The following is a 25,623-nucleotide window of genomic DNA, read 5'->3' as shown; positions in this document are numbered from 1 at the left end:
TTTTACATTACGGAATCGAATTTTATCACAGGTTTCGTCTTGATATATATCGCTGTTTGGCCAGTCCAGCTCTAATAATGTTAACAGAGGAGGATCCAATTCTGAGAGCATTTGAACTTAGTGCTGATTTAAAAGAATTAAGCCTTGTGGAGGTGGAATTCAGGTGGGAATGATTGGAAATTGTAAATTACATCTTTTTTTTTTTCAGAATCTCTTCAGCCTGAGTTTTTTTCATAGACCAAATTAATGTTTATTTTTATTTACTTCTGATCCAAGGGAACCAGACCTTGCTGCCACCTATTTGGGATTTACCTTCAGATTCAATGGAATAGACCTTGGTATTACTTAGGTCACTCCTTCCCCACCTGCCCTTTGCCATTCTTGCACCATCCTTAAGCTCCCCACCCCCCACCTTTATTTAATGTTGCCAAAGGCATTCTAGGACAGTGTAAAGAATAGTGGAAGTGATAGCCTTAAGCAAGAGCAAATTTATTTATAACTCCTCTGTGTTCTACCTCCCCTCATTCCCAGATTCTGTAATCATACCTGGAGCCTGATCCTTCATCACTTTCAGAAGCATATAGAATGCTTTCTGTGTTTCAGGGCCATTCCACACACACAGACATAGTCCCTTTTCACCGTTTGGTGCGATTTTCTATTAGGAGACACATAACATGCAGACATTAAAATAATACTGGTTAAGAGGGACGAATGCCACTCTGAGTTTTCTTCTGAAACAAAGAGTTAAATGTAATTTTGGCACTTTGTATACTCAAAGAATCATTGTTACAGTTTCTCTCAGATAGTTAAATCGGAGGTACAGAAAAAGGCTTTGGAAAAACCAGCCTATTAAACTACTGATTTAAATATTAAAAAAAAAATAGTCCTTAGAAAACTACATTTTGTAGACTTGAGGAAAAGCTTTGAGACTTCCCCTTGTGTTAAAGTATCCCTGGTGCTCTCCAAAGAAGGAGGAATTGATCAACATTTCTTGCCAGTTCCTGCTGTAAGGTTTCTGGGGGGCAGGCTATGCCTATCCCTACCTTTCCTTTTAAGTGTAGCTGCTGTGGGAGCCCCATGTCTTGCATTATACTCCTCTAGTGACTTGTCAAGATTGGAAAAATTCAAACTTTTATTTACTGGAAGGTCAATAAGAAGCTTGCAGTTGTCTTATGCCTTAATAGCAGTTAAGTCCTTGACTAAGAAGCAGTGTGTTCTTGATAGCTCTGCGTTCTAGAAACTTTTTAAATATACCTGTTCATAAGTGTTCAGGTTTGGAACTAGTATATTTCAATTTGGATAAATTAAAATTTATTTAAACCTGTTATTACATAAAGTATATATTTTGATGAACACATGATTAAAATGTAACTTGTTGGTACTTTTAACTTTATTAGCACATGAAGCTGTTAGTAAATTATTCCTTTTAAATATGAAGGACTTCCTGTTATAGTCTTATAATTGGAGTTCTGAGTTACCATGTAAAATAGAATTTATTCACCTCCTTCCAAAAAGGATTTAAAGCAATTGCCAAGATTATACTGTAATCATAGGATAACAAAGTTAGGTTTTGAAGTGATCATAGAAGTGATCATTTACTTGTTTTACTTGCTCCTGGTTTTTATAGACAGGAAAAGTGATCTATATAAGTTAGATATCTTACTGATAACAGCATCTAATTAGGAACAGAGTTGTAACTAGAACATAGGACTCTTGGCTTCTTGTTTACTGTATTTCCAGCTAAACTATACAGCCATTTACTAGTTTTCTAGTAATTTGTTCAAGATTAAGCAAATTAGATTAATACAATGTATTAGTTTTACCTCTGAATTTAGTGGTCTGTCACTGTTTACCTAAAGATGGGACCTCTGTGTAACAACATACACTTTTGATGAATATTCCTATCTGTAATGAGATTCCTAGACTAAGAAGCAGTAATATTTCATTTGTTTAAGAAATCCAATTAGTATTCTTATGTAGTTTTGGTTATATAGTAAATGCAAAGAGTGGATGAGAAAAATGTTAGCCTCTGAGGAAATTTTTTAATTCTTTGAGTTATGATTTTCTGTAAGCTGGTCATAGAAAATCCTATTGTATACAATCCTATTGTAATCATTGGGAAATTTTTCTATTTTCCCTTCTTCTCCCATTAAGGAAACAAAAACTGAATAAAAATTATTTTCTGAAATCTGACCCTAATTGATTCATATATATTTGATGTTTTTAAAGAGGATTATCTGCTAAAACTTAATTTCTCACAAATTGGTTGATTTAGGCCTGCCTTTAACCAGCAGTTAAATCCTAAGTTTCAAGAAACAGTGATTCTGAAAGAAAATTCTTTAGTAGGAGTATTTCAATGTCTTTTCTTCCCAACTTGAATTTTGTTCAAGTGAACACTTTAAAAGTGAATCAGAATACTATTTTAATATCAGAAGTAGCATAGAACATGTTATAGACTATTATTGAAAGCACCTCTGGTTGCGTTACATAGTAATATTTATTGATAGCCTTATTATTATCTATTGTTTAGATAAGTAATGTAAAAGGAAGTTTTATACCAAACTTACAGAGAAGAAGAGCAAATGAGTTAAGTGAAGAACTGGTTGACAACTATAATCCGAACTTCTAAGAAAATCAGTATATGTAAGGAAATACTGTGCTCATCTAAAATTATCAGTGTGAGCACAGGCAGTATAATTGTGTTACAGTTTTCCCCAAAGCTTTGGAGAATTTATGCACCAGTAGATTCTTCTGACCATCAGCACAAAATGACTTCAGATTTTGTATGACCCTATTAGAATTAAAATGTTACCAAGTAAATAATTTTCTATTGAAAACAGCTTAGAGACTAGAAGTGACATTTCTAATAATAGACTGTTGCATCTTGCAGGAATGATTATGAGGAATTAGCCCGGCAATGTAAAATGTTTGCTAAAGATTTGCTTGCACAAGCCCGGAATTCACGAGAATTGGAAGTTATCCTAAACCATACATCTAGTGATGAACCTCTTGACAAACGGGGATTACTAGAAGAAAGAATGAATTTAAGTCGTCTAAAACTTGCTATCAAATATAACCAAAAGGAGGTATGAGGTTTTCTGTGATATACATAAATTATTTCCTCCACAGTAGTGGAGTGACTCAGAGCAATTACTTAAGAATTAATTAAGGTTGTGACTTACAGTAATAATGGCTTACTGTTTAAAAATAAAGTATCAGATATCATATTTTCTGGTTCTTATTTGTTAATTCATTGAAACCCAAAGGTGGAGAGGCACATGATATGATAACTAAATTGAATCTGGCTCTACTGGCATCATCCCTTCTTATTAAGGGAAATACCTATTTCTAATCCACACACACACATGATTCAGGAACTTGACGAAGGAAGGTATGCATTTTAAATTTTATTTTTTGAGACAATTTACTAGCAATGAGTGTTTATTTGTAGATAATGATATCCAATTAATAGTATGAGGTATTGGTAAATGGTGGTTTTAAGATATTTCTTCTAAGACTCATTTTTATTTTTATTTTTATTTATTTATTTATTCATTTTTTTAATATATGAAATTTATTGTCAAATTGGTTTCCATACAACACCCAGTGCTCATCCCAAAAGATGCCCTCTTCAATGCCCATCACCTACCCTCCCTTCCCTCCCACCCCCCATCAACCCTCAGTTTGTTCTCAGTTTTTAAGAGTCCCTTATGCTTTGGCTCTCTCCCACTCTAACCTCTCTCTTTTTTTTTTTTTTTCCCTTCCCCTCCCCCATGGGTTCCTGTTAAGTTTCTCAGGATCCACATAAGAGTGAAAACATATGGTATCTGTCTTTCTCTGTATGGCTTATTTCACTTAGCATCACACTCTCCAGTTCCGTCCACGTTGCTACAAAGAGCCATATTTCGTTCTTTCTCATTGCCACATAGTACTCCATTGTGTATATAAACCACAATTTCTTTATCCATTCATCAGTTGATGGACATTTAGGCTCTTTCCATCATTTGGCTATTGTTAAGAGTGCTGCTATAAACATTGGGGTACAAGTGCCCCTATGCATCAGTACTCCTGTATCCCTTGGGTAAATTCTTAACATAAGACTCATTATTTCATACTCTTTTGTAATAATTTCATAATCATTTTATTATGCTCTTGGATTGTTTGGGCCAGGAATTAGGAAAGGGCACAGCAAGGATGGATAATTTGTCCTTGCTTCTCTATGTTTAGGGTCTCAGCTGGTGATAGCTCAGATGATTGGGGGCTACAATCATCTGGAGTCTTCGTCACTCAAATATCTGGTGCCTGAGCAACAGCTGAGGACTGAGACAGGGAACTCATGAGGGGCTGGGTGCTCAGGTGGGTGGATCCATAGAGGGTGGGCCACCTGAGCACTTACTACTGGAATCATGGAGGGGCATAGCCATGATGGTGAGTTGACTATGAGGAGATGGTCTGAGAAGCCTCTGAGGGCTGCCCAGAGTGCCTGCATGTAGCCTAGGCTTCCTCACAGCATGGTAGCTTCAGGACACTTTATATGGCTGTTAATGGCTCCGAGAGCAAATGTTCATCAAACAAGGTGGAAGCTCAATGGCCTTTTGAAACCTACCCTCAGAAGTCACATAGCATCACATCTTCCAGCTGATTAAAGCAATCAAACCTTGTTGAATTGAAGGGTAGGAAACACTGATAATCCACCTCTTGATGAGAGGAGTAGCAAAAAATTTGTTTCAATGTTTTAAAACCACCACAAACTTAAAACATTTCCAGTTGAAATTTTGTTCTTCCAATTACATATTTAACATTACTCTTAATTAAATCGTCATTAGAGAGAGGGATGACAAGGACAGCAATCAGTTCTGAGATTGCTTTGATATTTGGGGGAAGGGGAAACCACTAAGTTTGGGATGCTACTAAACTGGATAGTTTGTGAGAGGAAAAGCTATTTCTCTCCCTAGTATTTCATCTTAGAGACAAATTAAGATTCCCTAAGAGCACTGCAATCTGTGCAGAAGAATGGAGAATGAAATAAGACTTCAATGCCAAAACAAGTATAGTATATTAGGAAATTTATTTTTTTTTAAGATTTTTAAAAATGTTTATTTATTGTTGAGAGAGGGGTGGGGAGGGGCAGAGAGAGAGGGAGACATAGAATCCGAAGCAGGCTTCGGGCTCTGAGCTGTCAGCACAGATGCGGGGCTCAAACTCATGAACAGTGAGATCATGACCTGAGTCAAAGTCAGACACTTAACCGACTGAGCCACCCAGGCGCCCCCAGGGTAAATCATTTTAAAACAGAAGATTGGCCTGTTAGTATTTAGATATCTGAATGACATTATGATCTCTTGTGCTTTGGTAATTTCAAACCTGATCACATTATTATGTCCAGAGTTCAGAACCCTGGTGTTGTCCTGCACAGCATGCACATTATATTGAGAAAATACTGCTTCTGAAATTTGTAAACTCAGAAGCCTTTGTAAACTTTGGTAAATTTATTCCTGTACTTAAACTAGAATTTCCCTCTTATTTGGCAATATTTTTCCTTTTTTTTCCTTACATAGAATTCAGTCTTAAGCAGATATAAGAGTATAATACATTTTAAGAAGTTTTCAATGTTTTCGTGAAGCGTAAATATGTCTCATGTTTAGACTTTGATTGCTATCTTCGTATCTTGGTTTCTTATAATTGAAATCCTATTAGTTCTTTGAGATCAGTTTTTTTCTTTGGATTGTGCTTGTTAACTTTGAAATTTCACAAACATTATGAGACTGTCTATAAATTAAAATTTGCAAAATGGCTAAGTAGGCTAGTAATAATCATTAAGTAATGACTAAGTAAGTGATAATATAATACTTATATGCTGCATGCTATGAATCAGGCATTATTATTCTAAGAGCTTTACTTTTAATCCTTGCTAATAAGTTTATGAGCAGAGACTATTATCACCATTTAATAGGTGGGAAATTTGAGGCTTAAAGAGGTTTAGAGACTTGGGACGCCTGGGTGGCTCAGTCGGTTAAGCATCTGACTTTGGCTCAGATCATGATCTCACAGTCTGTGAGTTTAAGCCCCTTGTCGAGCTCTGTGCTGACAGCTCAGAGCCTGGAGCCTGCTTCAGATTCTGTGTCTCCGCTCTCTCTCTGCCCCTTCCCTGCTCATGCTCTATCTCTCTCTCTCTCTCAAAAATAAATAAACATTAAAAAAAAAAAAAAAAAGAGGTTTAAAGACTTGCTACATGGGGCGCCTGGGTAGCTCGGTCGGTTAAGCGTCTGACTTCGGCTCAGGTCATGATCTCGCGGTCTGGGAGTTCGAGCCCCATGTCGGGCTCTGTGCTGACTGCTCAGAGCCTGGAGCCTGTTTCAGATTCTGTGTCTCCCTCTCTCTCTGCCCCTCCCCTGTTCATGCTCTGTCTCTATCTCAAAAATAAATAAATGTTAAAAAAAAATTTTTTTTTTTAAATAAAAAAAAAAATAAAGACTTGCTACAGGTCAATTATTAAATGGCAGAGCCTGGATTTGAATCCAGGTAATCTGGCTCCAGAGTCTGTGCTCTCAATCTCTACATTCTTTTATTACATGTAAGAAAAACAAAAAACAAAAATTATGTGGATTATATAGAATTGATTTTAAACTATTATTAAAACTTTGAATGTCAAATAATGGTATTATCAGATTGTATTTAGAGGTTTTCTTTTTTCTTTTTTTGTATGTGTGTGTGTCATTTTCAGTTTGTCTCCCAGTCTAACTGCCAGCAGTTCCTGAACACTGTTTGGTTTGGACAGATGTCAGGCTACCGACGTAAGCCCACCTGTAAGAAGATAATGACTGTTTTGACAGTTGGTATCTTTTGGCCAGTTTTGTCACTTTGTTATTTGATAGCTCCCAAATCTCAGTTTGGCAGAATCATTCACACTCCTTTTATGAAATTTATTATTCATGGAGCATCGTATTTCACATTCCTGCTGTTACTAAACCTATATTCTCTTGTCTACAATGAGGATAAGAAAAACACAATGGGGCCAGCCCTTGAAAGAATAGACTATCTTCTTATACTGTGGATTATTGGTAAGTGTCAAGTTTGTCCAGAAAGTTCTGCTTTTATTTAACCATTTAATTCTCCTTTGCTTGGTGGCATTATAAACATCTGTGTTCGGTTTATAATTTTACACTGTTTATACAGCAAGAATTCGAACACTTTCATGATCATGGAAGACTTATCTAACCCTATTCTAATGCTATATGATCCTGAACTTATTTATTATTACTTAATTACATGGAAGTTAAAAATTCTTTATTTTCAGTCTCTAAAATTGTTCATGATCATTAAAAAAGAAAAATTTTGCTGATGAATGCTTTTTTTGGTATAAGGGTATGAATCTTAGGTATTTTGAAATGTGATACATATTATACTTGGTTGCATTTTAAGAGTTAACTATTTTGTTTTATTGTATCATTAGTTTTCCTTTTAAGAACCCATGAACTTATGAGGTTACATTTTTATCTGTTATAGAAACATTATTTAAATTTAACTTTAAAGGTTTCCCTGGTGACTCACTCTATATAAATCAGTTCTTTGTAATGATAGCCAGATCTCTTTAGAAATGACAGAGTTTTTAATATAAGATACTTTATTTTCTGAAAATTATTTTTGTAAGTATTATGCTGTATGATACAAATTTGAAATGACCTGTAGTTTTTATAATTCTTGCCCTTTTCTGTGGGGAATGGAGGAAAGTTGAGGTATAATCACATTGTCTATTTATGGTCTTTTTTTTTTTTTTTTTTTTAATCTTTATTTATTTTTGAGAGAGAGGGAGAGACAGAGTATGAATGGGGGGGAGGAACAGAGAGAGAGAGGAAGACAAAGATTCCGAAGTAGGCTCCAGGCTCTGAGCTGTCAGCACAGAGCCCTACACGGGGCTCAAACTAACAAACCACAAGTTCATGACCTGAGCTGGAGTCAGACGCTTAACCAACTGAGCCCCTATTTATGGTCTTTTAATGACGTCTTTATTTCCCTCTGGATCTTCAGCCTTGTTTTTAAACTCAGCATTTCTCACCTGTCTTTTCACTATTTGCTATAGAGTAAAAGGATGTTAAAATTTAGTCTTCTATGGTATAAAGCATTGGTTGATCAGTATGTTCTTTATTGATTTAATAAATAAGTTGAGAAAAATTAAAGTATCATTTTAACTTTTAGTTCTCCTTCAGCTATAAAATTAATCTGCATGTTTTGGAACTTTAATTTTTTTTGGAAGTTAGTTAATTTCAAGTAACTTGATTTCAGTCAGAACTTTTACTTTTAGTGGTGTTCAATCCATTATGCATTAATGTTTAAAATTAGGTAGATAAAGTAAAAATAATACACATCTTGGATATGTTAAAACATTCAGTTGGTGATGCAGAGCAGTCAAGAACATTGTTGAGTTTTGAAGAGGGGTTTAGAGATATTATTTATTATATAAATACAGGTCAAATTTAGAGGTATATATTTGAAAGTCTGCCCACAGATAGTATTTAAAGCCATTAGGCTAGACTGAATAAAGTCACTGTAGGAGTGAGCATAATAGAGAAAAGAGTCAGGAACTAAGCTATTGTGGTGTGTTTGTGTGTGTGTGTTTCCTTATTTTTCTTATGCTTGTCTCACAAGCATCATTTATTAAAATCTCTGGGAAAGATATTGTCATATAAAACTTAAGGTTTTTTTCTTTCAAATTTTGAGAACTTTTCACTAAAAACTTCTTATTTTTTCTTCCGGATGAGACTATAGTTTGATGTAAGTTGCTGTTTATTTAATATTTTGAGTTTTAATTATTTTTTAGTTTATTATTGAATTAAGAACATTATCTGATTTTTTTTCTTCCTTTTTTTAGGGATGATTTGGTCAGACATTAAAAGACTCTGGTATGAAGGGTTGGAAGACTTTTTAGAAGAATCCCGTAATCAACTCAGTTTTGTCATGAATTCACTTTATTTGGCAACTTTTGCCCTCAAAGTGGTTGCTCACAACAAGGTGACTATTAGCTATGTTAATTGGAGACATAAATGAAGTTTGTGTAGGAAACGTAGCTATATAACTCAAAGTTAACATTGGCCCAAATCTGTACCTGATGTGTTTTCATTTTAATTTCACTATCCCAGTGTAAGGGAATAGTATGTGTTGTTTCCTCCCTTCCAGTAGTTTAAAGGATGTTAATAACTTTTAAATGTTGGTTACCTATTATATGCCAGGCTCCATGGTTGCTACTTGCTATACTTTATCTCATTTTATCCTCACAGGGACTCTATGAGACAGATGTCCTTATCCCCATTTTGCAAGTAAGGAAAAGGAAGCTCAGAGATATTAAGTAATTTATCCAAGACCACACAGTAAGAAACCAAGACTGGATTTAAATCCAGGTCTGTCTAGGCATTTTCTTTCTACCAAATGCCAATTCCTTATATCTGAGTTAGGTTCATTTACCTCATTAACGTGTATCTACTTAAAGTGAGAACACAAAGATACTTAAATTGATTAGTGTTAGTCCTCTTTATACCTGCCAGAAAAAAGTTTTATCTTTAAGAATTCATTATAGTGTTGTACACATTCCAAATCATGATTATTAAAGAGTGATGTAAATGTGATTATTTTTTGATGCCTCTTTTTAAATTCAGAATTTGACAAAAATTTAGTTTTATATGCATCTTATAATTTTACCAAGATGTAAGCTACTTCGAGCCCAGAAAAGATAATAGATTTTAATTATCTTTGTTTAAGCCCTAAGTTTAGAATTCTTCTAGGGTGTCACAGTCAAGAACTAAGAGATAATAATATTTTCTTGTTTTTGAACTAATTTATGGACTATAGAAAAAGAACACTGATTCACTTACACATCATTTTACTTTGTTAAAAGAAAACTGCATACTTTTAAATGACCAGTAGTATGGAACATGTTTATTACGTATTTTCAATGACCAGATTTGTGAAATTACTAAGAAAATTAAAAAATGATCATACATAGATAAATGGCTCAATAAAGAGGTTGAGGGTCATTGGTGTCTTTGATCTCTTTAGTTCTAGAAGTGGAGTGCTCATATAACTTTTTATCCAAACCAGGACACTTTGAGAGTATAAGGGGGCATTAATGATTATGCCAGGAAAACTGGTATATAATTTGGAACTATTCCAGACAATTGGAACATGTGGTCACTCTATGTCTGGGTATAATAATGCACTCTCTCTCCCTTGGTATTTGGAAGAGAGAAGAACTTCTAGGGTTCATACTAGAAACCTGAGTTAAAGGGCTAATTTAAGGGTTAATTTAATATGATAGCTAATTAACTGAGAGCAACCATACTTAAATTTTACTTAATGCTTAAAGTTTGTGTTGTAAAATTTAAGGAAAACCAGTAAACATTTCATTCATAAAAAAGTTTAATAACATTTTTAAAAAAAATATTTAATTTTTTAAAACCCAAGAATTTCTGAGAAAACCTCTTATTATATAGAGTGATATTGCCTCATGTATGTAGAGATCTTTTATTTACTTAAAACAATGCTATTTGTATTAAAAGAAGAGAACCTCATAAAACATAAAAGGAGATCTCCTAAAATAGACATAAATAGTTTTCTTTCAATAGTCAGAATACTGGTTTTTATTTTCCTAAGTTGAGAGAGCTATCTATCTTTGCCTTTTGTTCCTAACTTTAGTTTCATGATTTTGCTGATCGGAAGGACTGGGATGCATTCCATCCTACTCTGGTGGCAGAAGGGCTTTTTGCATTTGCAAATGTTCTAAGTTATCTTCGTCTCTTTTTTATGTATACAACAAGCTCCATATTGGGTCCATTACAGGTAAATAATTAATATTTCTTAAAGAATATTTGTTAGATGTCATTATTACTATATTTTTCTATTGATCCACTAGAACATTGTTCTCTCATGATGTTAAAGTTAAACTTTGCTTTTGAAAATAATTAACAATTGAGAGGACACTGCATGTTCACCTAATTCGCTTTTGACTGAATGATAATCCTATGCTTTCAGGTATTCAGACTTTATTAAGCTGTGGCCCATTGTCCCTCTCCCCTCAGTTCATAGACATAGATGTGTTTAAAACGTAGTTATACTTAAGACAGTAGAGGAACATGAAAATCTTGTGTTTTGACAAAATGAATCTCACATTTAAAGTTTTAAATAGTATATATGAGGGAGGTGTTGTGCACAAAGAATTCATACTTGATGATTTTGAAAATATGTAAGCTATATTTCTAAAATACTCTTTCACTTTGTTTAATAAATATTAAATGTAATAAGTTGGAAAATGACATTTTTAGGCTAACAAATTTCATAGAGTTCATGTAGTCCAGCTTTATGCCTTAAACTACTTTATAGCTCAAGAAATTGAGCTTTTGAGATGGTGATTTGTTCAGAGTAGAATGGTTATTATGCATGAGGGTCCAGGACTAAATGCTAAGTCCCTTTACATTAAAGAAAGGACTCATAATTGTTTGAATTTACCACAGATTGTAATAGTGATTGTTTTTAGAGAAAGGGGATCAACTCTGGTAGGTGAGTAGCTCTACATATATTGTGAGTTATGAGTCTGAGAATCTGAGCACTATTCAATTTTTCTTGATGAGTCGAAAGTTGTTAGGAATGTAGATTTTAAAAACATTTTTAAAGGAGATATTTTTAAAGAAAAGGCATAATTATGTTCTCCAAATAGAGATATGAAAATAAAATATGTAGGAAAAACTTGGTTTGATTTGGCTTGTGCTATCATCGTGCGACAGTATTTCCTGGAGTGTGAGTTCCTTAACCAAGTCCTGATTAATTCATAGTGCACATTATCACATTAAAGCTTGTGAGAAAGAGATAAAGAAACTTGTTTAACCTTGTTCAAACTATCATGACATAAACTCATTTAATGCGATACTCATTTTTCATGAGATATGTTCAGGTCTCTGTTTTTCTCCAAAAAATAGTATGTGAAACACTGATTTAGACTGTTATTTTGATTTAATTTTGCCACTAATATCTTCTATGACTGTTTTAGTCAATAGTCAACAGTATTTTTACATGCGTGTTGTTTTGTTGTTTTTTTATTTTTTTCTTAGCTAAAAGGTGATGATATCACTAAGTTTCTTTCTTTTTTTATATGTATCACCAAGTTTCTGTATTTTTTTTAATATATTTCTACAAAGAGTTAAAAAGGAAAAAGTATGCTACTGTTTCTTAATGAATTATCTATTTTTCTTAGAACTATTGAGTCAGGTCTTCTGACTTAATCTCTTCCCCAAAGAACTATATAGATGTGTATACAAATACTGAATAAGTAGGTTTTTGTCATTTCAGCTGTTGTGTTTTTCTTCTCCAGCAGGACAATTTAGATTGTCGCAATGGCCATAGAACTGACAGATGATTTAGGTGAAGCCAACAAATATTTATTGTGTTCTCTTTTTTAAAAAGGTCTGCTGGTTACTCATAATATATGCTTAAACATTAGGATTTAGTTAAGCAAATGATTTTTTAACATTATCTTTATTGGGGCACCTGGTGGCTCAGTCAGTTAAACATCTGACTCTTGATTGCAGCTCAGGTCATGATCTGAAGGCTTGTGAGATCAAGCCCCACCTCGGGCTCTGCACTGACAGCATGGAGCCTGCTTGGGATTCATTCTCTCTCTCTCTCTCTCTCTCTCTCTCTCTCTCTCTCTCTCTCTCCCCCCCCCCCACCTCCTTCCCCCCTCTCTCTCCCTCTCCGTCCCTGTCCCCCCTCCCCTGCTCATTCCCTCTCTCTCTCAAAAGAAAGAAAGAAAGATTCAAAAAAATAAATAGAATAAATAATCTTTAGCAAGATATGCTTTGCATACAGTAAAATAAACCCATCTTAAATATATAGTTCGATGAGTTTTTCAAAAGTATAAATTTGTTTAATCACTACCATAATCAAGTTAGCATGTGCATCACCCCAAAAAGTTTCTTGACACCTTTTTGCATTTAAAACTCCCCTTACCCTCACCCCAGACCACTGTTGTCTGGTATAGGCTAGTCTCAGAACTGAAGGATTTGGAAATACAAATAGAATTAGTTAGTATTGCAAAGCAAATCTTCCCAGACAGAAGGTTGTCTGCAATTTTTACAGTGTTACTGTTCCTCATGGTTGCAAGCTCCCTGTTCCAAGTCATTATATCAAGTCTGTATCCTACAGAGAGAAGGGGAGAGACAGAGGGCAAAAGCCAGAAAATATGGGCCAACTGTCTTTCTCTTTTTATCAAGAGAGCAATCATTTTTCCTGGAGCCCTACCACATATTTCCACTTATAACTCATTGGCCAGAATTTGGTCATATGGTCATTTGTTGCTACAAGGAAGTCTGAGGAGACGAGTACTTTCAATTGCCCCCCAAAAAATCAAGGTCTGGTTAGTCAGGAAGAGAGCAAAGAATAGATATTGAATAGGAATCTATAGATTCATATTTTCAGGCTTTTACTTAAAGATGTTTTCAAATAAAGACATTTGTGTTACAGTGTAGTCTTACTAACATGACAGATTTGTATTGCATAGTTCTTCCAAAATATTCTAGAAAAAGTTCTTGTAGAAAATTTAGAATACATTTTTCTTCCATTTTGTTCATAAGTAAGGAACTCAATTGAAAGGGAGTAATCCAGTTATGAATGTAAAACTAGAAGTAAAATGCAAAAAAATATTGACAATAAGTTAATTACTTTAGCAAAAGAGCAACTTTATTCCTTTATATATATAACCTGTTATGTCAGATAATGTTTTTATGTGATTACTGTGATTATCTCCATTAACATATTTTCCTTCCAAATATTTGCAGAAGTTGACAGACTTTTATTTTAACTGGTTATATAACCTGTGGTAGGGGTATAGATTACTCCCTTGGTTAGAGTGACCATATTTTATCATCCAAATGGAGACACTTTGGGGAATGAAAGGAATGTTATTTATTACTAACTTGGGAAAACAAGTGGAAACTGGGACTGTCCTAGGCAAATCAAGGTCACAGGAATATCATATAGTGGAATATATAAAATGGTTCTATATTCAGCAGTGGTTGAATCCTCTATTTTAGTACTTGACATTTTTATGATTATGCTCATTAAATTTGTAACTTATGTCGTAGGTAGACTCTGGAAGGTGGCTTTCTACATCTGGCCCTACTTACTTTGTAGCCATCTGTCGCTAAACTCATCTCTGTCCCTTACTGAAGCACTTCTCCATCTGGGCCAAGACCAGTCAGTAATCTCACACATGTCCCATGCTATCCCAATTCCATGACATTGTTTATGTTATTACCCTGTTTAGAATGTCCCACCCACTCCTCTACTTGTCAAAATTTTATTTGTTCATTCAGTAAACAGTTTTTGAGTGCCTGGTAAGTACTAGACACTGAAAGTACTAAAATGAGTAAGCTCTGGGGCACCTAGCTGGCTCAGTCAGAAGACCATGCAACTCTTTGATCTTGGGATCATGGGTTCAGTGTTGGATATAGAGATTACTTTAAGTAAGTAAATAAATCTGAAAAAAAAATTAATATGCTCCAATATCTCCTTAAAGAACTCAAGTACACTGAGGGTGACAAGCAAGCATGACATTTACAGTGGTAATTGCTGTCATAGGCACAGCTCATAGAAAGGGCACTCACTTCAGTTTAAGGCACTTACCAGGAGAGATGACACTGGAATTAAGCCTTGAAAGATGAGTAGAATGGAGGCGGGTTAGGCATTCCAGGGAGAGGGAACATGTGCCAGTGTTAGAGCTCCTGCCTCTGGAAAATCCATTCCTATGCTCTTGCTCCCCTGCTAATGAATAACTCCATCCAGTGAACTTGGTACTTTGAACCTCCAATGAGCACTTCCTAAAGCTTGTCTTAATTGTAAGACAATTAAAATTTAGCTTGTCTTAAATTATAGACGGTGTTGTCTCTACTAAATTAAAAATTCCTTGAGGATAGGGACTGTATCTTTATTTTTTCATCTGCACTTTACTTACTGCCTTGCCATAGTAGTCACTTACTGTTTGATAAATTAAATGGTCTTGGGTAAAGACAAGTGCTGATTGGTGTGTGAGAAGAATAAAGCTGTTGGGCTATATCTACTACCTGTTACTGGAGCTGCTTATTCAAAACAATAACAACCACCACATTTGTTTAACATTTCATGTGGGCCAGGCACTGTGCTAAGTGTTTTCGCCTTATTTCATCCTCATCACAACCCTTGTTATTTTTATTTCCATTTTACAAATGGGGGATCTAAGGCTTAGAGAGGTTAAGTAGTTCACAGAACTAGAAAGAAGTAGTCAAGAGCTGAACCTGAGTCTGTCTGAATCCACAGACCAACCTGCTCTTCAAAGTTAGTTCTTCTGCTTTTATAAAAGAAGGATGCTAGCTAATATGCTTCAGCAAATGTAAGAGTCATGATTGGACATAAATCAGTAATGTTACACGTTTTAACAAAAAAAGACGTAAAGATAGAATCTAAAAATAAATTGGTAATTATAATAATAACTGTTAACATATGGGCCCTTACCATGGATACTATTCTAAGATCTTTATTTACATTTATTACCTCATTTAATCCTCACAGTTGTTCTAAGAGTCAGACTCTTTTATTTCCATTTTACAGAGGAAGAAACTGAGGCATAGAGATATTAAGTAACTTGCACAAGGTCACACAGCTGGTAAGTAGCCAAACTGGGATTCTAACCCAGTGGTTTGGCTCCAGAGCTAAAGATCTTCACCAATCTGCCAACTTGCCTCTCTGTTTTCATTGCTACAGAGTAATATGATTCCCTCGTTAACTTTTATTGTACAATACTTCTTTGGGCAGGCTTTAATAATTTACAGATCTTAAAAATTCTTCCTGATTTATCCACATGTTTCAAATGAATTAAGCACTTGTAGTTGGGTCATTAGACAGAAAGAACAAGACAGAACCAACCAACTGGGTTCAAATTTTGCTCTGTAACTTACTGTTACTGTTACTCATCTCTGTGAGTCTCAGGTTCTGTGTCATTGTTGTGAGGATTAAATGGGTCAGTATATATAAGATGCATCTCATAGCAGGTTTCCTGACACATGATGAACTTTACATAAATCATTAGAGCCATTTCTTCATTTCCTTTATAGTTAGTGGAGTTAACTGTCGCAAATCTGAAAAATAATACAAAGAAACTTGGAAAATAAGTGTAGCATCTGACAAATAAACGCATACTTTATTCATAGTGAATCATTTGGCTTTACTGAATAATTAATAGATTTAATTTAGTGTTCTGTATCACATAAATGGCATATTGTTGTCATTTGCAGTGAGTAAAGGGTGATTTCATTTCAAAGTGCCTTGCATTTTAGGGTATACTGGGGATGGACATTTTTCTTTGGAAGCATAAATGTTACACTTAGAGGGAAACTTAGAGGTCATTAGTCTAGGAGTTCCCAGGTTGGTGAGGCTCAGAATCACTAGGGTTGCACATAAAATCTGTATATCTAAGTCCTGCCCTCAGAGATGCTGATTAAATAGATTGGCATAAAATCTGGCCAAGTTTTAATAGCATGTAGATGAGTGAGTTTGATGTAGCATATGACCATCCCTTTTATAGGTCAGGAAACTATGGCCCAGGTCACACAATGTTAGAAAAAAAGACTTGGTGTAAAATGTTAATAGTTACATCTTTTTTGGATATTTATTCATGTATTAATTCAATAAGCTCATTACATGAGAATGAACTCCTTAATTGCACACAGCCCCCAATTTTTTAAATATAATTTATTGTCAAATTGGCTTACATACATCACCTAGTGCTCATCCCAACGAGTGCCTTCATCAATGCCCATCACCCACTTTCCCCTTTCCCCCACCCTCCCATCAACCCTGAGTTTGTTCTCTGTATTTAAGAGTCTCTTATGGTTTGCCTCCCTCCCTCCCTATTTGTAACTATTTTCCCCCCTTTCCTTCCCCCATGGTTTTCTGTTAGGTTGCTCAAGATCCACATCTGAGTGAAAACATATGATAACCTGTCTTTCTCTGACTGACTTATTTCACTTAGCATAATACCCTCCAGTTTCATCCATGTTGCTGCAAATGGCATGATTTCATTCTTTCTCATTGCCAGGTAGTATTCCATTGTATATATAAACCACATCTTCTTTTTCCATTTGTCAGTTGATAGACATTTAGGCTCTTTCCATAATTTGGGTATTGTTGAAAGCACTGCTGTAAACTTTGGGGTACATGTGCCCCTATGAATCAGCACTCCTGTATCCCTTGGCTAAATTCCTAGTAGTGCAATTGCTGGGTCTTAGGGTAGTTCTGTTTTTAATTTTTTGAGGAACGTCCGCACTGTTTTCCAGAGTGGCACAGCCCCAAATTTTTAATGGGAGAGCTAAGATAAAAATCACAAAGTGATGTTTCAGAAAAGCTCTTGCAAGGAGTTAGAAGCAAGAATTGAATTCTACCTCTGCCATCTATTCTGTTACCCTGAGCAAGTCACAATCTCTTTGAGCTTCAGTTTGTCACTTGGAAAAAGAGAGATAATACTAGCCTTTCTGATCCTACAGGATAAATAAAAATACATGATACCTCTTGGAAAATGGTAGAGAGTTATAAGGCATATAAAAAGTAGCTATGTGTTCAACATTTTAACTAATATGCTGGGCTTTGAAGCTTATTGATATGGTGCTGCTCTTACAGCCTGCTAGAAGAGACAAACGTAAATATTGGTATAAAGTGAAAAATATGATTTTAGAGATTATGGACAAAGTACTTTGGAGCATAACTGAGGGGGTGCTTGGAGAGAATCTGGACAGCTTCTTAGAAAAGGTGACATTTGATCTGGGCCTTGAAGGGATAAAAAGCTTTCCTGGCAAAGAACAAAGTTACATGTACAGAAACATGGAGTCATAAAAGCATGGCGTGCTTAGAGAAGACAGGATGTCTTTCGTATTTGGACAGTGGGTGGCAGTTGGGAAGATGAGGCTGAAAAAAATAGACTGGGCTGGACTCTGAAGGCCTCTGTGCCAGGAATTTGAATATTATCATACATGCAAAGGAGGTTTTGAGTATGAATGGCTTGATCAGATAGAATTTTTAGACAGGTAATTTTGGTTTTTTCTGGAGGAAGATTTGGAAGGAGAATGACTAGAAGTTGTCATTATTATTGCTTCATTTTTTCAGCAAGTTTTATAATTTAACACATGATATGAACCCTAACGATACCAGCCTTCACCCTATCAGATATTTGGCATGTTTTTGCTGTTCTACACAGTGCTCCGTATGTAGGGTCTTTGCCTCTTTTAAATTATCTCCTAAGGATAAATCTCCAGTAGGGGCGCCTGAGTGGCTCAGTGGATTAAGTGTCTGACTTCAGCTCAGGTCATGATCTCACGTTTGTGGGTTTGAGCCCCACGTCAGTCTCTGAGCCCTGTACCGGGCTCTGTGCTGACAGCTCAGAGCCTAGAGCCTATTTCGGATTCTGTGTTTCCCTCTCTCTCTGCCCTTCCCCCACTCCCGCTCTGTCTCCGTGTCTCTCTCTCTCTCTCTCTCTCTCTCTCTCTCTCTCTCTCAAAAATAAACATTAAAAATGATTTCTTTCCAAGGTACTTCGGTATAAAGCTATCATTGATTAAGAAGGAAATGTATTTCTTCTCTTTCTCACACATGTAAAACTTGCTGAGTTTAAAAGCTCCCTATTTCTTCTCTCAAAATTTTGGAGTGGGAAGTGAGGAAAGCACAAGACTTCAAAAGGTACTACATGGCCTAGTCAAATGTGCAAGCCATGCATATTGGACCTCTTCACTGTTGCAGAGTCCAGTTTACCAGGCTGTGGTGTGCCTAAAAAATTTTAGCACCCCTCTTTTACTTAATTGGCTGGCTCACTTTAGTGGGTTAGAGAGGTTTGGCCACTTGCTCAATGTCATTACCATTTTGTATCAGTGGTAAGTGGCATATTTTATTTTGGTAGGTTTGAGGCATTTAGACATTTTATTTGAAGCTGGATTTAATTAACTGTGTAAAATTGATCTGGTAAGTTTTGAGGAAGGGTTATTTTTAAACCCTATATTTTGTATCTTATAAGTATAAATGAAAAAAAGAAAGAAAGAAAGAAAGAAAGAAAGAAAGAAAGAAAGAAAGAAAGAAAGAAAGAAAGAAATGCATACAGTAAAGAAAATTCAAAGGAAGAAAGTCTGCCTTCCAACCCCAAGTCCTACCTTCCATATTTAAGCACTATTAAACAGTCTCTTGTGTAAACTTCCAGAAATGTACTGTGCGTATTAAATCCTATCTATATGAAATATATGTCTGATTTATACTTTAAAGAAATAGAAATGGGATCTGTTATAATACTGTTCTATACCCAGCTTTTTTGACTTAATATTTTATAGACATTTTTCTACACCAGCACATATAGATGTACTTCATTCTTTTTAACAACATTTAAGACGTTCTAATTTTTTTGTGACCTCTAACAGTGCTGCAGTGAAAATCCATGTATATACGTGCATTTTGCATATTTCCTATCTATTGGCTAAATGCCAAGGGATAGAATTGTTGGGTCAAAAGGATAATGTCAAATTATTCTCCAAATTTGTATGCTAATTTAAATACCAAGAATTTATGAAAACTACCTATCACCCAGATTTTGAAAGAGTATTGGAGGACAATGAAATTAGGCTTGAATAAAGCTCCCAGACATACTACATGTGACTGCATTACAAAAGATACCCATGTTAATTAGACCTATTCATTTGGTTTGCACACATATTTTCTTATAATTGACCTAAAATGAAAGAAAATTGACCACCTTGGCAAAAAAAGATTAGGGCAGTCCTAGAGGAGGAAATGCTATCTTTGGAGAATTGGTTTAGAATTGGTCACAAAAAGCAAATTAAATACTTTGTCATATGATTTTATAGTTGTAAACTTTAAGAAGCCATAAAAAACATAAGCGTTTATTTCCCTTTAGGCTTGAGCAAGGAATTTTCCTTCTATTCCTTGCAAATTAGGCCTTTTCTTAAATCTCCATGTCTCAGCCTCTTACTTCTTCCCAGCAGTGTCCTCTGCAGACCTGGTCCAGATTCAAGAAATGTGCCATCCAACACTCAAAGTGCTGGCATGATTAGGATGGCTTTTTTTTTTTTTAATGTTTATTTATTTTTGAGAGAGAGAGAGAGACAGTGTGAGCAGGCGAGGGGCAGAGAGAGAGGGAGACACAGAATCTGAAGCAGGCTCCAGGTTCTGAGCTGTCAGCACAGAGCCGGACATGGGGTTAGAACCCATGAATTGCGAGATCATGACCTGAGCTGAAGTCAGATGCTTAACCAACTGAACCACCCAGGCAACCTTTTTTTTTTTTTAATTTTTTTTTTTTAACGTTTATTTATTTTTGAGATAGAGAGAGAGACAGAGCATGAACGGGGGAGGAGCAGAGAGAGAGGGAGACACAGAATCGGAAGCAGGCTCCAGGCTCTGAGCCATCAGCCCAGAGCCTGACGCGGGGCTCGAACTCACGGACCGTGAGATCGCGAGATCGTGACCTGAGCTGAAGTCGGACGCTCAACGGACTGAGCCACCCAGGCGCCCCTATTCCTTGCAAATTAGGCCTTTTCTTAAATCTCCATGTCTCAGCCTCTTATTTCTTCCCAGCAGTGTCCTCTGCAGACCTGGTCCAGATTCAAGAAATGTGCCATCCAACACTCAAAGTGCTGGCATGATTAGGATGGCTTTTTTTTTTTTTTTTAATGTTTATTTATTTTTGAGAGAGAGAAAGAGAGAGAGACAGTGTGAGCAGGCGAGGGGCAGAGGGAGAGGGAGACACAGAATCTGAAGCAGGCTCCAGGTTCTGAGCTGTCAGCACAGAGCCGGACATGGGGCTAGAACCCATGAATTGCGAGATCATGACCTGAGCTGAAGTCAGATGCTTAACCAACTGAACCACCCAGGCAGCCTTTTTTTTTTTTTTTCTTTTTTTTTAAAGTAGGCTTCACACCTAGTACAAAGCCCAGCGTGGGCTTGAACTCACACCCCTGACAACAAGACCTGAGCTGAGATCAAGAGTCGGTAGCTTAACCAACTGAGCCACACAGGCGCCCCTAGAATGGCTTTTTGTTTGTCAGTGAGACTTTTGATGTTTTAAAAGTATGGAACTATCTTAACCAGATGGAATAAAAGGAATCATATGTTTGTTTTACTTTTATTGCCTGGTCATTTAATACTTAATATTTTGTTTTCCTGATAATTTTAATGAACACCTATATAATATATTCCACAGATTTCAATGGGACAGATGTTACAAGATTTTGGAAAATTTCTTGGGATGTTCCTTCTTGTTTTGTTTTCTTTCACAATTGGACTGACACAACTGTATGATAAAGGCTATACCCCAAAAGAACAGAAGGACTGTGTGGGCATCTTCTGTGAACAGCAAAGTAATGATACCTTCCATTCGTGAGTGTCTTTTTAAATTTTTAGTAAATATATTTCTCTCTATTGTATTACATATGAATTAGTACCTATAGAAATAGAACTTCAAATTTTCTTTAAGATATTCCTTTTTAATAAATACTTAGTTTTTCATTAATCATGTTGTAGTTTTCTTTACACAAATAGAATCTTAAGCAATTAACAGGCCCACGATATTATATTGTTTCCCCTGCTGCTTGTCTTAACAGAGGAGTTCTTGGCATTTTGTACACTGTTAGGATTTGGGGCAGGACAGTTTTCTGTCAGTCCTGCGTATTGAAAGATGTCTCTGCTCTTCACATATTTTTTAATAAAATTTTTTTTAACATTTATTTATTTTTGAGAGACAGAGCATGAGCAGGGGAGGGGCAAAGAGTGAGGGAAACACAGCATCTGCAGCAGGCTCTAGGCTCTGAGCTGTCAGCACAGAGCCCAACTCAGGGCTCGAAATCCCGAATTGTGAGATCATGACCTGAACCGAAGTTGGATGCTTAACCGACTGAGCCACCCAGGCACCCCATACTTTTCACATATTAAATGTCAGCAACTGTCCATTATTGTTACAGGTAAAACCATCTCTCATATTTTCAACACTTCAGTAGGAGGTCAATAGAATTGAGAATCATTAGAGCTTCATAAACAATTTTTTTCTCTAATTTACTGTATCCTAAGAACTTAAACAACCAGTTGTGAGGCAGACAAAATACCTCCCCTCATTTTTAAGTAACATAATGGAGAAGGGGTGTGGAATTAGGTATTTGTTGTGTTTGTTATGTACCAACTATTCTTCAGATACTTGGATGTCATCTTATTTAAGATTAAATGAATAATAAGTATTTATTTAACACCTTCTATATAACAGACACTGTTCAAAGTACTGAATGAATGAAGTACCAGTGAGCAAAACTGCCTCATAGAGTTTATATTACAGTGAGGTGATATAGTCAATAAAAAGAGAAATAAAATATATATTACACAATAAAAAGGACCAAAGAGACAAAGCTTGGCCAGGCTTCTCCCTATGTGTTAGAGGTTGCAATTTTAAATAGACTAGGGAAGGCCTCGCAAGAGATGACATTCAGGTAAAGATACTAAGTTGATGAAGGATCAAGCCATGAAGAAGATAGTTGGAGGAAGAGCATTCACCGATCCAAGGAATGGCAAAGGCAAATGCCCTGGGATGGGAGTGTGGCTGGCTGTTCAAGGAAAAACCAGGAGGCCAGTGTGGATGGAATGTAGTGAATGAGAGCAAGTTGTAAGAGATGGGGTCCAAAAGGTAATGAGGATCATGTAGAATGTTGTTGATCTGTGATCTTTGTAAGGACTTTGGGCTATTGAGATTGAGAGCCATTTGAAGTTTTTAAGCAGAGGAGTGGCAACATCTAATTAGGCACAAACAGGATCTTAGAGGCTGCTTTGTTGATAATAGAAAAGCAGTAGGAGGTTAAACAAAATAATTTATCCTTTTAAGTGTATTTCTTTGTTTAAGACATATGTAAACTGTTGGGTTCAATCTCACTCATTTTAAAATGTATTCTTGGATTATCAATGTTTTACTTATGGAATGTTAATATGAATGAGTTCTTCATTTTTGCTAATTAAGTGCTTTAATTTTCTTTTAAACAGAAATGTAATTGTCTTTACAGGTTCATTGGCACTTGCTTTGCTTTGTTCTGGTATATTTTCTCCTTAGCACATGTGGCAATCTTTGTCACAAGATTTAGTTATGGAGAAGAATTGCAGTCCTTTGTTGGAGCTGTTATTGTTGGGACATACAATGTCGTGGTTGTGATCGTGCTTACCAAGCTGCTGGTGGCAATGCTTCATAAAAGCTTTCAGTTGATAGCAGTAAGTATTCATTCTTGTAAAAACTTTATATTCTTTCAGATCATACCAAATGTATGTAGTAGATAAGGCAGCCAAAGATTATAAGAAATAAGAATTAGTATTATTTTAAAATTAAATACAGATTAAAAAAAACTTTTTAACGTTTTTATTTATTTTTGAGAGAGAGAGAGAGAGTGCACAAGTGAGGGAAGGTTAGAGAGAGAGGGAGACACAGAATCTGAAGCAGGCTCTAAGCTCTGAGCTGTCAGCACAGAGCCTGACACATGGCTCGAACTCCTGAATCGCGAGATCATGACCTGAGCTGAAGTTGGATGCTTAACCAACTGAGCCACTCAGGCGCCCCTAAATATAGATTTTTTAAATGTAAGTAATGTATATTAACTACAACTCTTGAACCAAATTTTTACCTACAAGCCGTGTAAACATTTGGACATCAAACATTTGGACCATGTAAAATGATATCCCCCCCTCCCCATCTCTCTCTCCTTTGCCCTTCCCTACCCCGTGTGTGTGTGTGTGTGTGTGTGTGTGTGTGTGTGTGTGTGTGTGTGTTCACATTCTGTGTTGCTTTTTCATTTGGCTCTTACAGAATCATGAAGACAAGGAATGGAAGTTTGCTCGAGCAAAGTTGTGGCTTAGCTACTTTGATGACAAATGTACGTTACCCCCACCTTTCAATATCATTCCTTCACCAAAGACTATTTGCTATATGATTAGTAGCCTCAGTAAGTGGATTTGCTCTCATACATCAAAAGGCAAGGTTAAACGGCAAAACAGTTTAAAGGTAAGATATTAAAATTGCAACTTGGAAATTTTAACAATTCCTAATCACTGATGTTTCCTAGAGTGTAAATATGCAGGCTCCTTAAGGCCTGGGACTGTCTGATTTTTTTTTTTACTCATATATCCCTAATGCATGGCATAGTATCTAACATAAAGTAAGGATTCAATATGTGAGAGAGACAGCTATGATTTTTTTTTTTTTGATGAAATCTTGTCTCAAGTTTTAAAACATGGGAAATATTTAGAATGCCAACTCTGTCAGCATAGATAAAGATTGACTACTGGAGCCATCTCATTTTTCTAGTTTTTCTTGAAAGTTATTCATTACATGAATAATTCAGTTCATGTTGCTATAAACCAGAGGTTGGCAAACTTTTCTTTAAAGGGCCTATTAGTAAATATTTTGGACTTAGCAGACTGAGACAAAATCAAAAATACTTTATGACTATAATAAGTAATATAACAAGAAAGAACACAAATTTCCACAAAATTTTTATTGGTGAAATTTAAAATGTAACCTTAATTGAGTAATAATTTAATAATTTTTTGTAATACAGATCTAATGAAAAGAATGGAATTCCATTTTGGGGGGGAATAACATTTTGTTTAATTGGGTCTCAAAATCAGTATTCCCTATCATCAAATTAATTATAAATATTCATCTGTAAAAAACCACTCTTTGCTCACAGGCCATTAAAAAATAGGAAACAGGACGTACTTGTCCTGTGGGTTGTAGTTTGCTAATCCTTCCTATAAATTGAGGATTCCTAAGAATATTTTTAAATCCAGAGAAGCATATAGGTGAATGAATAAAACAAATAGGCAGGCTGTATCTGTTTTAAACAAGTGATGAATATTATTTTGTAACACATAGTCCCAAAAATATAGCCCAATAAAACATGTGTTTGTATCTGTGAAAAATCTTAAAAATTCACCTCATTTAAATATTGTTTATAAAATTGTATCATATAATTGTTTGTTTTGAAGGAATGGAGAAATTTGAAACAAAAGAGAGATGAAAACTACCAAAAAGTGATGTGCTGCCTAGTGCATCGTTACTTGACATCCATGAGACAGAAGATGCAAAGTACAGATCAGGCAACCGTGGAAAATCTAAATGAACTACGCCAAGATCTTTCAAAATTCCGAAATGAAATAAGGGATTTACTTGGCTTTCGGACTTCTAAATATGCTATGTTTTACCCAAGAAATTAACCATTTTCTAAACCATGTAGAGAATAATTTTCAGTAATAAATCTGAAAGATTGGATTTGCATAATTTGCAATTAAATCAGTTAGATATATATTGAATTAAAATGAAGAATTATGTAAAAGCCATTCTTTAAAATATTTATAGCATAAATATATTATGTAAAATATGTATATAGGATTAGTTTTTTAAAACCCTCTATTAGTAGCTTTTTTGCAGGTGCAAAACAGATTAAGTAGATAGATTTTGTTAGCATGCTGCTTGGTTTTCTTACTTGAACAGTGCTTTAAATTTTTTTCTTTTTATGTTTAAGAAGGGCAGTT

The 25,623-nt window shown here is 35.4% G+C and overlaps 1 protein-coding gene across 7 annotated transcripts in view; it reads left to right on the top strand.

The window, feature by feature from the left end:
• The window catches only part of TRPC1 (transient receptor potential cation channel subfamily C member 1), a 64,443-nt gene extending 39,083 nt beyond the window's left edge, over positions 1–25,360 (top strand). For 6 of the 7 annotated variants that reach the window (XM_042999034.1, XM_042999032.1, XM_042999035.1 and 3 more), the window contains 9 exons: positions 32–163; positions 2,891–3,086; positions 6,725–7,061; positions 8,870–9,009; positions 10,687–10,830; positions 21,269–21,444; positions 23,106–23,307; positions 23,897–24,091; positions 25,078–25,360. In XM_042999034.1, coding sequence (XP_042854968.1) covers positions 32–163; positions 2,891–3,086; positions 6,725–7,061; positions 8,870–9,009; positions 10,687–10,830; positions 21,269–21,444; positions 23,106–23,307; positions 23,897–24,091; positions 25,078–25,305 — 1,750 coding nt within the window. In that variant the 3' untranslated portion in view covers positions 25,306–25,360. The remainder of the gene's footprint in view (positions 1–31; positions 164–2,890; positions 3,087–6,724; positions 7,062–8,869; positions 9,010–10,686; positions 10,831–21,268; positions 21,445–23,105; positions 23,308–23,896; positions 24,092–25,077) is intronic. The other variant, XM_042999031.1, reaches the window with a different exon arrangement.
• Positions 25,361–25,623: the final 263 nt, after the last annotated feature.

Source organism: Panthera tigris, chromosome C2, assembly GCF_018350195.1.
Source record: "Panthera tigris isolate Pti1 chromosome C2, P.tigris_Pti1_mat1.1, whole genome shotgun sequence".
Lineage (NCBI taxonomy): Eukaryota > Metazoa > Chordata > Mammalia > Carnivora > Felidae > Panthera > Panthera tigris.
Note: the sequence above shows the minus strand (reverse complement) of the source record. Positions and strands in the feature narration are given on the sequence as shown.